The sequence below is a fragment of the Euleptes europaea genome, chromosome 5, assembly GCF_029931775.1.
Source record: "Euleptes europaea isolate rEulEur1 chromosome 5, rEulEur1.hap1, whole genome shotgun sequence".
Taxonomy (NCBI): Eukaryota; Metazoa; Chordata; class Lepidosauria; order Squamata; family Sphaerodactylidae; genus Euleptes; species Euleptes europaea.
In genome coordinates, this window is record NC_079316.1 from 83,902,015 (window position 1) to 83,917,377 (window position 15,363).

General features: G+C 42.6%; 1 protein-coding gene across 2 annotated transcripts in view; it reads left to right on the plus strand.

The window, feature by feature from the left end:
• The window catches only part of RNLS (renalase, FAD dependent amine oxidase), a 124,801-nt gene that overhangs the window by 96,645 nt on the left and 12,793 nt on the right, over window positions 1–15,363 (plus strand). For both annotated transcript variants that reach the window (XM_056849272.1, XM_056849271.1), the window contains one exon: window positions 13,735–13,910. In XM_056849272.1, coding sequence (XP_056705250.1) covers window positions 13,735–13,910 — 176 coding nt within the window. The remainder of the gene's footprint in view (window positions 1–13,734; window positions 13,911–15,363) is intronic.

The following is a 15,363-nucleotide window of genomic DNA, read 5'->3' on the forward strand; positions in this document are numbered from 1 at the left end:
ACGTGGTACGCTATTGTTCAACTCACCGTCAATGTTAACGGTCCAAAATATCTGTAACTCTGTGACTTATTTTGGGACAATGTATGTTCCCAACAACATGATATGAATGTCAATATCGTCGAAGGCTTTCACGGTCAGAGTTCATTGGTTCTTGTAGGTTATCCGGGCTGTGTAACCGTGGTCTTGGAATTTTCTTTCCTGACGTTTCGCCAGCAACTGTGGCAGGCATCTTCAGAGTAGTAACACTGAAGGACAGTGTCTCTCAGTGTCAAGGGTGTAGGAAGAGTAATATATAGTCAGAAAGGGGTTGGGTTTGAGCTGAGTATTGTCCTGCAAAAGTATTGTCCTGTAAGTATCAAGATAATGTGCTAATGAGGGTATGGTATGTTAATATGGAACCATTGTATCCTGAAGTGATCTGTTAATGTGTGTAATCCAAAGCTAATCTGTATGGCTATTGTTGAATGTTGTCTTTGTCTGGAGGTTTTTCAGGGCAGGAAGCCAAGCCTTATTCATTCTTAAACTCTCCTCTTTTCTGTTAAAGTTGTGCTGATGTTTATGAATTTCAATGGCTTCTCTGTGCAATCTGACAAAATAGTTGGTAGAATTGTCCAGTCTTTCAGTGTCTTGGAATAAGACCCTGTGTCCTGTTTGTGTCAGTCCATGTTCAGCCACTGCTGATTTCTCAGGTTGGCCAAGTCTGCAGTATCTTTCATGTTCTTTTATCCTTGTTTGTATGCTGCGTTTTGTGGTCCCGATGTAAACTTCTCCACAGCTGCAAGGTATACGATATACTCCTGCAGAGGTGAGGGGGTCTCTTTTGTCTTTTGCTGATCGTAGCATTTGTTGTATTTTCTTGGTGGGTTTAAACACTGTTTGTAGGTTATGTTTTTTCAAAAGTTTCTCCATCCTATCAGTGACTCCTTTAATAAATGGCAAGAATACCTTTCCTATGGGAGACTGTTTTTCTTGAGTTTTCTGATTTTTGTTTGGTTTAATGGCCCTTCTGATTTCATTCTTGGAGTAGCCGTTTGCTAGCAGTGCGTGATTTAGATGATTAGTTTCTTCCTTGAGAAACTGTGGTTCACAGATCCGTCTTGCACGGTCCATTAATGTTTTGATTATTCCTCTTTTTTGTCGGGGGTGGTGGTTGGAGTTTTTGTGTAAGTAGCGATCTGTGTGAGTTGGTTTCCGGTAGACCTTGTGACCTAACTGAAGGTTTGTTTTACGGATGACAAGGGTATCAAGAAATGGGAGTTTACCCTCAATTTCCTTTTCCATGGTAAACTGAATGTTTGGATGGATATTATTAAGATGGTTTAGAAAGTCCATTAATTTTTCTTCACCATGGCTCCAAATGGTAAATGTATCATCTACGAACCTGAACCAGACTGTAGGTTTGTAAGGTGCTGATTCTAATGCTGTCTTTTCAAAATATTCCATGTAAAAGTTTGCTATTACTGGACTGAGTGGACTTCCCATAGCTACTCCATCAATCTGTTCATAAAATTCTTGATCCCATAGGAAATAACTTGTTGTCAAACAATGGTGAAATAAGGCTGTTATATCTTCTGGAAAAATCTGGTTAATCAATGAGATTGTGTCTTTTACTGGAACCTTGGTAAAGAGGGATACAACATCAAAACTGATTAAAATATCCTTTGGATTGAGTCTTAACGGACTGATTTTGTTGATGAAGTGAGTTGAATCTTTGATGTAAGAAGTGGTTTTTCCAATGTGGTCCTGTAGGAGGGTGGTCAAATATTTAGCTAATTCATATGTTGGGGAACCAATGGCACTCACGATGGGTCGGAGTGGAACGGAACCCATCGTGAGTGCCATTGGTTCCCCAACATATGAATTAGCTAAATATTTGACCACCCTCCTACAGGACCACATTGGAAAAACCACTTCTTACATCAAAGATTCAACTCACTTCATCAACAAAATCAGTCCGTTAAGACTCAATCCAAAGGATATTTTAATCAGTTTTGATGTTGTATCCCTCTTTACCAAGGTTCCAGTTAAAGACACAATCTCATTGATTAACCAGATTTTTCCAGAAGATATAACAGCCTTATTTCACCATTGTTTGACAACAAGTTATTTCCTATGGGATCAAGAATTTTATGAACAGATTGATGGAGTAGCTATGGGAAGTCCACTCAGTCCAGTAATAGCAAACTTTTACATGGAATATTTTGAAAAGACAGCATTAGAATCAGCACCTTACAAACCTACAGTCTGGTTCAGGTTCGTAGATGATACATTTACCATTTGGAGCCATGGTGAAGAAAAATTAATGGACTTTCTAAACCATCTTAATAATATCCATCCAAACATTCAGTTTACCATGGAAAAGGAAATTGAGGGTAAACTCCCATTTCTTGATACCCTTGTCATCCGTAAAACAAACCTTCAGTTAGGTCACAAGGTCTACCGGAAACCAACTCACACAGATCGCTACTTACACAAAAACTCCAACCACCACCCCCGACAAAAAAGAGGAATAATCAAAACATTAATGGACCGTGCAAGACGGATCTGTGAACCACAGTTTCTCAAGGAAGAAACTAATCATCTAAATCACGCACTGCTAGCAAACGGCTACTCCAAGAATGAAATCAGAAGGGCCATTAAACCAAACAAAAATCAGAAAACTCAAGAAAAACAGTCTCCCATAGGAAAGGTATTCTTGCCATTTATTAAAGGAGTCACTGATAGGATGGAGAAACTTTTGAAAAAACATAACCTACAAACAGTGTTTAAACCCACCAAGAAAATACAACAAATGCTACGATCAGCAAAAGACAAAAGAGACCCCCTCACCTCTGCAGGAGTATATCGTATACCTTGCAGCTGTGGAGAAGTTTACATCGGGACCACAAAACGCAGCATACAAACAAGGATAAAAGAACATGAAAGATACTGCAGACTTGGCCAACCTGAGAAATCAGCAGTGGCTGAACATGGACTGACACAAACAGGACACAGGGTCTTATTCCAAGACACTGAAAGACTGGACAATTCTACCAACTATTTTGTCAGATTGCACAGAGAAGCCATTGAAATTCATAAACATCAGCACAACTTTAACAGAAAAGAGGAGAGTTTAAGAATGAATAAGGCTTGGCTTCCTGCCCTGAAAAACCTCCAGACAAAGACAACATTCAACAATAGCCATACAGATTAGCTTTGGATTACACACATTAACAGATCACTTCAGGATACAATGGTTCCATATTAACATACCATACCCTCATTAGCACATTATCTTGATACTTACAGGACAATACTTTTGCAGGACAATACTCAGCTCAAACCCAACCCCTTTCTGACTATATATTACTCTTCCTACACCCTTGACACTGAGAGACACTGTCCTTCAGTGTTACTACTCTGAAGATGCCTGCCACAGTTGCTGGCGAAACGTCAGGAAAGAAAATTCCAAGACCACGGTTACACAGCCCGGATAACCTACAAGAACCAATGTCAATATCATTTTTGTTTATTCTGTGGTTGCTATTTATGCACATTAATATACTATAGGCTTTACAAAACTGCTGGTCTATTTCTGCTAATTCCATACAGCAGGCTAACATTCTGTTTACTAAGTACCTGGAGGTTGGCAACCCTAATTATTGTGGTGAATTCTAGGGCAGAGGGCATTTCTCCACCCTTGTTCTTGTTGACTAACTTCCGTTCTATGTGGCCAACATCTTAATGTCAAGTGTTTGCTCCGAAACAAATCAAAAATTAGTAACAACTAGGGCCTTGTCATCTGCCAAAAAATGTTGGCTATGGAGCCACTGTCATGTGGGGGAATCAACCCTGTTAAAATACCTACTAGAAGACCCCCACTGGACTGAACGCTCTGAATGGGCAATCAAGATAAGAAAGAAAATTGCCCAGATAGGCATCGACCTGGACTCCCTGCTTTTGTCCAGCGAGAGTTATATTCTAAATCTAATAAAACAAAGACTAGTCGATCACGAGTTCCAGCGCAAATTTCCTTTAACGCCGCCAATTTGCTCACCTCAATACTTCGGACTTCCACCTAATTTCCATTTAAACTACCTGGACCGTCTTGACGATCCTAAGCTCAGGAAAGTCTTTATGCAAGCTAGGAATAATTCATTGCCTTCAGCGATCCTCTGTGGCAGATTTCTGAAAACACCTTACTCTGAAAGGATCTGTGGATGTGGCGCAGGATGTCCTGACTCCCTGTCTCATATTCTCTTGGACTGCCACTTTTATGATTCACCAAGAGGAAACCTAATAAAACCTATAGTTCTGAATTTCTCCTCAAATAATACAAAAATACTTTACAAACTATTAGCTGATAAGGACCCTGAGATAACCAAAAACGTGGCCAAATTTCTGACGATAGTAGTCAACCGATGGTCAAAAGTAGACTCACAACATTAAGGAACGATTTATATTACCGGTAATCTATTTTACTCTAACTTTTATCCTTTTATCTTTTTATCCTTTTATACACTACACATTGTACTATGCCAATAAAGGTATTTGAATTTTAATTTAATGTCAAGCGGCCCACTAAAATACCTTATTAGGGAAACCACAGGCTGGGCTTTTGTTACAGAGTTGCCTGAGGCATGGTTAAGCCATTCAGCTTTTGAGGGAGCAGGGGGAAAGGCCAAGCACATCAGTTGTATCCTTGAGCATGTAACTGCCCAGATCACATATGATATTCACACTGCTGTGAAGCACATGCGTTGCCCAGGCATGTTTCTGTTACCAGACCCCATCACACAAAGAACTTTGCTATGGAAAATAGGACTAACACTTGTAACTGCTTAACACTTGTAACTGTGTAAGACAGTTTCTGAATCGCTGCATTTTACACATGAATAAAAATTTTACTTTGAACTGCAGACTCGGTCCGCTGATTGAAACTAGAGCACGTGTTTTCTCAGCTTGCCCTGCAAACATCGCTTCAATCACCAACCGAAGCAGCCACTTCTAAAAGCAATGTGGTTCAGTTTGTCTGCACGTTCTGTTCTTCACAACCCTGTGGAGAAACCATGAACAAAGGTGTTGATTGTGGCCGTGACTTTTGACATCAGCTCTTTTAAGATCGGAACTGGGTAGCGATCACGAACTCAGCTTTCACAGAACATAATTATAGTTGGTCAAAAAGTAGAGGGGGGCTCAAACATTTCCCAGCTTAAAGACCTCTTATTCCTCTTATAGCTGACATACAGCAATGGATTTTACAAAATAAATTTTGTACTGTTTTAACAGAACAGGAACCTGTTTGTCCAGGGGGACAAGTAACAAGGCTGAAGAAGCCATTATTGGTGAAAGCGTCTATAACCTGGAAGATGTTTCCATTTTACATTAAGTGCCAGCTTGGTCCTCGTTTGAATCTCCCACAGCACACGGCCAGCGGATTAAAGAGTCTGATTCCCGACACGGACTCTATGAAAAATCTAAAGGAATCTTTTCCACTTTTTGGACCAGCTCTTACAAAGACTGATATTATAATTGGAAAGTCTTAAAGATCTAGAGAGAAACATTAGACATAGATTTGTTGTATATGATGTTTTTTGACTTGTTCTTTGATACTTGTACTATGTTCTCTTGTTCGACTATCGCTCACTTGTAGATATTGCTTGCACTACTTTTTGTATTGACTATCTCCTTTTGAATATATGTATAGAACTGAGCCTAGTGTTGATTATTTTTGCACACACACACACCAGTACTAGCTGGAGATCTCCTGCTATTACAATTGATCTCCAGCCAATAGAGATCAGTTCACCTGGAGAAAATGGCTGCTTTGGCAATTGGACTCTATGGCATTGACGTCCCTCCCCAAACCCCGCCCTCAGGCTCCGCCCCAAAAGCCTCCCATCGCTAGCAAAGAGGGGTCTGGCAACCCTAACCAAGGAAGGCAATGGAAAACTCCCACTGATTCTCACTTGCCTTAAAAGCCCCTTGCTGGGGTGGCCATAGGTCTGCTGCCACTTGACAGCACTTTACACACATACATATACACACCTCTGATCCCCAGGATGGGTGTTCTCAAGTTGTAGAATATGTTGAGAGAGATTTTTTTGTTATGCCAGTTCTTTGATTCTTTTTGACTTACAGTTTCCTGAGATAGTTTTACTCTAAAACCCAGGCTAGCCCAATTTCGTCAAATCTTGAAAGTTAAGCAGGGTTGGACCTGGTCACTATTTGGATGGGTGACCACCAGGGAAGTCCAGGGTTGCTACGCAGAGGCAGGCAATGGCAAACAACCTCTGAACATCTCTTGCCTCAAAAACTCTACATAGTGAAACAGCTTTGACTTGATGGCAAAAAAAACATAGTTTTGGACATTACTGAATTCAGCTGTGTAACTTAGTTAGGAATAGTATAAATGTGTTTTCTGAAGTATTAATACTTGTTTGTTTGGGCATCTTTAATAACTCGCAAGTCTATCAGTGTCAACTGCAAATTGCTAGAGCCTTTAGAATATTTAAATGGCCATTTAACATCAATTCTTACTTATCCTGATGTTGGCAGCCATTTTGAAGCTGTATTCTTTAATTAATTGTATTAATAATTAACACTCCCTTTTGCTTTTTACATTTGTGTATGATCTCTGGGAGAGCATGAAAGAATCCATTCCATTCCAAAGACCCTTTTTTATTAGAAGCAAGGGAGAAATAATTTATCCAGCAATAATATTGTCATTTAATTGAACTGTTTAGATGGGACTTTGTTAATGGTGTTCATCAGTAAGTTACAGTCCATGCATAATACAGCTCATCAAATGAAAACTGAAAGCAATTAATTTAAATCATATCTTTAGTAGGGCTTAGTAGCACTAAGACCCTGACCTGGATGGCCCAGGCTAGCCCTGTCTCAGAAGCTAAGTAGAGTCAGCTCTGGTTGGTACTTGGATGGGAGACAACCAAGGAAATTCAGGGTTGCTATGCAGAGGCAGGCAATAGCAAACCACCTCTGTTCAACTCTTGCCTTGAAAACCCTACTGGGTTGCCATAAGTCAGCCGCAACGTGGTGGCACTTTCCACCACCAGTAGCATTAAGATTTTCCCCCCTAAACATTCTGACCCATTATATGTTTTGAATATCAACATTGGGACACAAGGACCTTTGTTTAGGTTGGTAGTGGGTACAGCATTGAAAGTATTTATTGATGTCATTGCATGTGATGCAGAATCTGAATCTTTGGAAAAACTACTTGATCTTGGCTGCCTTCTAACTTTCCTCATATTTCATGTCGACCTTGTCCCATGTGCTATAGTCCTTAAACATGTCCAGTGGCTTGTCTATGGAAATATCAAGAGAATATTTCTGATTGGTATCAAGTGGCTGCCATGGTATGCTTTCATGCAGGATTTAATCCTGGTCTATTTGGCAATCTTCTTGATCATGCCAGCAGACCACTATCAGCTACTAGGGCAATGCTGTATAGATGATCCAAGATGCTGTCCTTAATGTGCTTGATGGTAACGGCTTTCCAGGCAGCATACTGTCCACCCCATGCAAGAGGAAGCCTATCATGTTCACAGAGTTCGCTGTCTAGACTTCATTACAGCAATGGCAGCCAGAACAGAAGAGCCCGTTTTCTGGGTGTTGAAGTGAGCACTTGACGACTTTTTCAGTCAGTTTGGTAGTAGTGTTTCAAAATGTACCTAACTCATCTGGGTAGTTCAGTAGGTACCCAGAACATCTCACATGCCTTGGTTCAATCCGTTTTCCAAGCTATTTACTGGGCACATTCAGTTGTTTGCTTGGCACCATTGGCAGCAACAAGCCTAGGCGGCGAAGTGCATAGAAGTTGAAATGGGAGTCCTGGCATGATTGGGATGAGAATTGGGTAGTGTGCTGGTATAGATCCACAGAGGATTAATATGGAAGCAGTCATAAGGAGCCCTGTGGCGCAGAGTGGTAAGCTGCTGTACTGCAGTCAAAAGCTCTGCTCATGACCTGAGTTCCATTCCAACGGAAGTCGGTTTCAGGTAGCTGGCTCAAGGTCGACTCAGCCTTCCAGCGTTACGAGGTCGGTAAAATGAGTACCCAGCTTGCTGGGGTAAAGTGTAGATGGGGAAGGCAATGGCAAACCACCCCGTAAAACATAGTCTGCCTAGTAAATGTCAGGATGTGACGTCACCCCATGGGTCAGTAATGACCCAGTGCTTGCACTGGGGACTGCCTTTACCTTTTTAGAGTCATATGCAAGACAGCGTATGAAATGAGAAATTCTTTCAGAGCAGGGCTAGAATGAAGTGTTGAGGCAGAAGCATATGCAAACAGATGGGGGAGGGGTGAGTAGATAAAGCAGAAGGACAAGCAGAAATATTTAGCAAAGCCAGTCCGACCACTTCAAAATTTGCTTTACCAACTGAAAGAAATTATATATAGGGGGTCACCATGGGATTTTACTGCTTCTAAAACCCCTCTCTATGAAGAATACAAGCACTTTGACCCCTTGGCAGAAAGACCAATGTTTATAAATACCATGAAAGGCTGTTCATTTGACAGTAACAGAGGAAAGACGGCTGCAAAAGCTTCAAAGCTCTGAATATTGTACATGGAGAATTGTGGAATCAGCCATTGTATTTTCACCTTTCTGTTTAGAGGATGTTTTGTAAAAAAAAGCATCCTTAACATTCTAGTTGTTTGTTTGTGAGCATATAGCAATTTGCTACACATCTTGTAGGTCAGTCAACTACTCACTGCCAGATAACACAGCCTATGAGTTGGAAACATGGTATATGGATGATAAAGAGCAGCAAAAGTAGTAGCATTAATAGGGTCATATCGAAAGTTGTCAGAAGTCATGTAGCTTGGCCACTAAGCAGTGACATATCCACCCATGCAGCTCAGACCATTGACTTCTTTGGACTTAGAAGAGTGTAACTCTGCTTAAGATTGCATTGTCAGTCACAATGAGGAAAAAGAACATGTGGGGGTGGGAAATACAGCTGAGAGAGAGAGAATATATGCCTACACAAGAGGTTTATGATAAAGATGCAATGAGAATCGGATGGGGAGGGGGAGAATCAACAGGACCTGAATGCCATGTGGTTGACAAGAGGAATGCCTAATTTGTCTTTTATTTTTAGAAATGTTTAACCAAATATAGTTATTTTACTCCACTTCTTAGAATGTTACCAAGAATTCACTTGGGTATAATGAGCTGGTTTAATAAAGGAGTTCTTCTGTAGCATGTCTTCCTTGCTGGACTCTCACTCAGTCGCTCTCCACAATTGCTAAATCTGTTTGTCTCAAGTTGGGTTTGTTGATGCTATTTGCTTGTTTTCCATTTGGCATCTGCTATCTTCTCTTGGGCTAGGCAAGGAAACTTCAACCATAATAAGAAATTCATTGTCAGTCTTCAAGTGCTGTCCCACATAGGGACTTTGCTTGCGCAGGCCGACCACTGAACGATTTTCAAGCTTTTAGCCTCCAGGGTCACTGCATGCCAGAATGCACAGGCATGAGAACTGGAAACACATGTTAATGGTGTGCTGCACCCCCTTCCCTGAGTTCTTACTTTGCCACCATCGAAGTCAGTTCATTGCAAGCCATGCTGTTTTCTTCTAGTAGTTGCCGTAAAGTACTCTGTTTGGGGTTCCTATCCTGCATAGATATTGGTGACCTACATCCTTTAATATAGTCCAAAAGGTTTTATTCAAAAAATGTACCAGCTGTAGGGCTAAGATGACCCAGAGTGACGAGCATGAGCTCTGCCTGGGTGAGGGGCATAATGTATCCGCCTGTCACGTTTGCCAAAAATTCACCCTCAAGGCGAGGAATGACAGAGCTGCCAAACTTAAAGCTGCCCTTTGGCAATAGGCTGTAGTTTCTTTATCTGCCCCAATCAAACTGATGTCGGAACTGCCGCTTTCCACACACACACACACCAAAGAGCTCTTCAGCAGACCCAAGTCAGATCTACCCTGACCCATTGCGCAGAACTGAGACACCAATCAATATCCCCGGTCCCGAGATGCTCGTCTGAGCATCCTAGTAAACATCCTAGGTCTAATGACAAGAAGAGGAACAAGAAGAAGTGGCCGGATCCAGAAAAAAGGGTCACTGAACCTAAGAGATCTGTTGAACCACTCAGAGAAGCCAGCACCGAGAACCTCTCCTGAAGGCGAGGAGGCTTTACCTATGTCGCCTAAGATTCCAATGTCCCGTTTGGAATCTCTACCTATGTCTTTTTTGGAGTGCAAACCCGAGTGGGATGCCCTTCGGATTGCGACCATGGTTCCGATGCCCTGGGGATGGACACCCTATGGGCTCCCATGGAACAGACAGGAGCGAGTGATTGGAGAGAATGCTTACAAGAGTCTTCGGATCCGTTCCTGCTCCTGAATGGGAGGCTCAACCACTATCAGGTCAACCATCTGCATTTAGCAGCATGGGGAATAACAGGCTCCATGGTAGGGTTCTCAGAAGATGTGAGGAACGTTCTTCTCCAGGCACGTAGACCATCTACTAGTACGGGCTTAAGTGGGCAAAATTTTTAGAGTGGTGTAAAAATAGGAGTTTGTTGCTGGCTGAAGCTCCTTTGCCGGCTGTGTTTGAGTACCTACTAGACCTCAAAAAGGAGGGTATGGTCTTCTCCTCCATAAAGGTATACCTAGCTGCTATCTCAGCACACCACGTACCAGTGGAGGGCTCCACTGTGTTTTCCCACAGAACCTCCAAGACCTTTCTGAAAGGTCTATTTAACCCAAGGCTCTGATTGTTCCTCAGTGGTCCCTTTCCCTGGTGTTGGCTAAGATCATGGGGCTAAGATCATTTGAGCCTCTGGCGTCATGCCCCTTACATTTGGCTTCCATGAAAGCCTGTTTCTTAGTTGCCATAGTTTTGGCCCACAGGGTGAGGGAGATTGTGACCTTAAGAATAGACCCACCCTTCATGAAGGTCTTTCCTTAGCGGGTGGTACTGAGGCAGTCTGCACGGTTTCTACCTAAGGGAGCAACACTCTTCCATTTGAATCAGGAGGTTGTTCTCCCAGTTTTCCCCCCAAAACCTTCTTCTGATGCTGAAAGCGCCCTCCATTCATTGGATTAGGAAGGGTTTAACAGGGTTAAGGAGTTTAGGAAGGATACATCCTTGTTTTTGTGTCATTTGGGTCCCAATAAGGGTAAAAGGTAATCGCCACAAACCCTTTCTGGGTGGATTGTGGCTACCATCAGGCTGCGCTATGAGAAAGCTGGGGGTCCCATGCCCCATAAAGAATCCTGCACATTCAACCAGAGCCCAAGCCTTGTCAGCTGCTTGTTTGCAGGAAGTTTCCATCAAGGAGAACTGCAGGGCAGCAACCTGGTATTCAGCCAACACCTTTATCCATCATTACGCCTTAGATCTTCAGGCAAGAGATGAAGCATCATTTGGGAAAGCAGTCCTCTAGTCATTGTTCCTGTGAAGTGACAGAGCTCCCCTCATCATCCTGGTAAAGCTTGGGACTATCCCTATGTGGGACTGCACTTGAAGACCAACGATGAAAACAGAGTTGCACACTGTCATCGCTGTTCATCGAGGTCTTCAGTGCAGGCACACATTCCCTTCCTCCTGCCCCTCTGTGAGCTCTTGACTAATCCTGACTCTGGCGGCTCAGGAGGAACTGAGGGAAGGGGGCGCAGCATGCCGGTAACTCGTGTTTCCAGCTCTCGCACCTGCGGGTTCTGACGCACAGCACACCCTGGTGGCTAAAAGCTTGAAAATCTTCAGTGTTCAGCCTGCGCAAGCGCAGTCCCTATGTGTGCCTGCACGGAAGACCTTGATGAACAGTAGTTACAGGTAAATGCAACTCTGTTTTCTGGCTCCTGATAAATAATCAGCATCCCCCTTGAGTGGTAATGAGTTTGTTAGGTTTGCTTCTGAAGTATCACAGGGGTCATACACAACAGAAGTGGGACTGTCCCAAACGTTTGAGCCCTTGTTTACATTTTGGCTCCAAAATAAGGCCAGAAATGCAAGTGTGTTTGACATTTCTCAGTGATAAATGACTTGTGTGCCTGCGATCAGATGAGACACATGCTAAGCAAAGTGTAGACAGAGCACCAAATATACAAATTACAGAAAGACGTAATCCTATTATATCACTTTTATTTTTGGTCAGTTTCCACACTTCACCACACCACTCTTTTCACAGAATTTAGCTGTGATATTTTTCCAAAAACATAGCCATCGCCTTCAAAATCTGATTTTTGCTCAGTGTGTTTTTGAATGTCATCTTCCAAGAATAACCCTTAATTTTAAGAATGATCTTGCTCCAATAACCTCAGTGTTAAAATCCATAGCAGTTTAAGTTTCAGCCGAAGTCACACAAAGTTCCCTGCTGCCATCCCAACAAAAACAGCTTCTTGATTGCTATTCCTTCTTGCTGAGCGAGCACCATGTCCCTCTCAGCCATTTCTTCATTTACTTTGCTGGGATGCTTCCCTTCTTTGCTGTGGTTCATTGCTTCTGGGCAACACAACCCTCACAGTACTCCTTGGGGGAACAAACCAAGTAGAGTTTATGCTGGCAAATAAATCTCATACACATGGCTAGGAGTCTAGAATCTAGAGTAACCAACAACAGAGACAAGAAAGGAGGAATGCATGGAGCTGAGAGTAGGTGATTATTTCTGAGACTTGAAAGAGGTATGATAGCACTACCTTTAGTCAGGTGTAGCCCATTGCTACCAGTTTTCAAGCCCAGCCTTTAAGTTTCCAACTCTAGCGTGAGACAGTGTGCCCATAACTTGTCTTATTTGTCTTCTTCCTGGTCATAAGAACATAGGAAAGGCCATGCTGGATCAAGGTCCATCAAGTCCAGCAGTCTGTTCACACAGTGGCCAGCCAAGTGCCTCTAGGAAGCCCACAAACAAGACAACTGCAGCAGCATTGTCCTGCCTGTGTTCCAAAGCACCTGACATAATAGGCATGCTCCTCTGATTTGGAGAGAATCGGTATGCATCATGACTAGAATCCATTTTTACTAGTAGCCATGAATACCCCTCTCCTCCATGAATATGTTCACTCAGTCCTGTCAATCATGTGCTGTGGTGAGCAGGAGGAGTCCATGTATGGTGCATAGCAGGTGGAGAAGAGGCAGGTGGTGAGTCCAGAGAGGTAGCAGGCCTCTGGTGGTGTTGGGTGACAACTCTTTCTTGTGCATACATTTATGATCTTAGCAAAACTGTTTGATGAGAGGCTATTACATGCTATCATTATATATATCCCTGAGCAGTGACACTTTCAAATCTCTAAAGAGGTAAGGTCTGCTCCTAATTTAGGTTAGCAACAAATTTTTGAAAAAGACATTATATTATTCGATGTTCAAGCTAGTATTATTACTTTGGAGGAAAAGCTGGCGTGGCCAAACCTTTAATAGCCAAGTAGAAGAGGGGATTTTGGCAATGCAGTATATTATGTCAGTGGAGTTGCAGGAGCGAGAAAAGCAGCAGCTGCCAAAATTCGGCCTTCTTCAAACCTGCCAACCATCTCCTGTTGCATCTGAAAACTGCTTGAAGTTGAATCTGAATGTTCTGCTGGGACAGAAGAGAAGATTCATCTCAAGTATTGCAGATGCCTCCTGTGGTGCCACACTTTCTAGGTAGGCTGACGTCCTTGGCTGCGTCTTACCATTTTGAATTCAGCAGAGCTATGATTAATATTTTGATGGGATGGAAATCTCACTTTGAGCCATCGCTAGAGGTCTTTCCATCTTTTTATGTCTTTCTTGCAGAATCATCAGACACTGGGCCATCTGTCGTTGTCCACACTAGTGTGTCCTTTGGAATTGAACATTTGGAGTGGGACATAGAAAAGGTTCAGCAATTGATCCTCGAACACTTAAGAGATATTATACCTATTGTACCTGAACCTGCAAGCATCAAGTGCCAGAGGTGGAGATATTCTCAGGTAATCTCTAGTAACAGATGATAGTGAAATGCTTAGATACCGAGGAATTACTGTTTTATCAATATTCTGCACCTTTGCTGAAACTCAGCAGCACATGCACTGTAAAAGATAAATCCAAGTCCCTAGAATTTCCAGTTAAGAATTATTCCTGAAACTGTGGAAAGTATGTCGAGCTTGGTTAGATGAGCTTGTAGAACTGACTTACCCTAGAGGAAAATTCATATTTATATTTTTGATGTGGTTGCTTCTTCCACATGGTTGGGGCTGCGTGCTGCAGAGGTACCGAATGCAGTCATGTTTGGTCAGGCTGGTCACGCAGAAAGTTTCTACACCAACACCATCACTGACCTGACCACATATGTGGGCCTAACTTACTTCTTTATTCTATGACAGAACAAAAGAATTTGCAGGCCAAAATTTAATTAAGTGTGTTTTTTAAAATGGAGAGAGGAGGCATCCGTACCTCGATTGCCTGCTAATTTCCAAATATATGTGCCACAATCATAGGCTGTGCCTTCAGCCAGACTGCTTCTTTGCTCTCCCTGGGATTGGATGAGAAAGCTAAATATATAGCTCACTTCCTGCTGTAGGGCTTATTATCCCACAGTGGTTGGGAAGAATACCTCTGGCAGTTGCTCACAATGAAACAAAAACTGCAACTTCTTCATGGCCCTTCATGGTCTCCTGTTGCCGTCCCATAAAATAGCTGAAGCCATAAAATTTGAAGAGCAGTGAAATTCATATCTTTTAAACAACTGCCTAAAAAATTATATCCAAACTGTTATTCAAAAACTCTCCAGCTAGACTGGGGAAAATAAACATGGACCACCATGTAAAATGTTTTGCTAAAAGTCAGCCCCTTCAAAATCTTTTTCCCCCTTTATGAAGTATAGGGTTGCTGCTGCTGTAAATGATACCCCCTCATCAGTTCACCATCAAAGTGAGATTAGCATTAAAGCCCCCAAACACTTCTCTGCCTCAGAGAAAAAATGGTCCATCCCCTCTCCTCGTCCAGTTCTCACTGTCAGTTCACCTGCATATTGTTTTGGAGGCATGCAGTGGTGGCGGTCAGCAGGCCAGCTGGCCAGTAGGAGGAAAGATTCTCTCTAGCCTTCTTCCGCATTCCTCTACCCCTCTCATGGGTGCTTCAGATACACTGCTTCTAAGGCACCTGGTGTACTCTAGGATATGTAACCCTTGCCACAACAAATATTCGGTCATTTATGCATAGGAGTTTTACCTGAGGTTTGTTGCTTGCTGGACCCACACTTTCCTATTGGGAATCTCTGCACCAGCAGTCTCCAAACTCAGACCAAGTCCCACCCCTTTAAATGCTGCTTTGTAATTGGCTTGTAGTGATTACTGTGAGATTACGATCCCCGCCTCTGAACATGCTGCTTTGTAATTGGCTGTGAGCAAAACTAAGCTAGTGTGCCCCGCAGTTTGCCTTGTG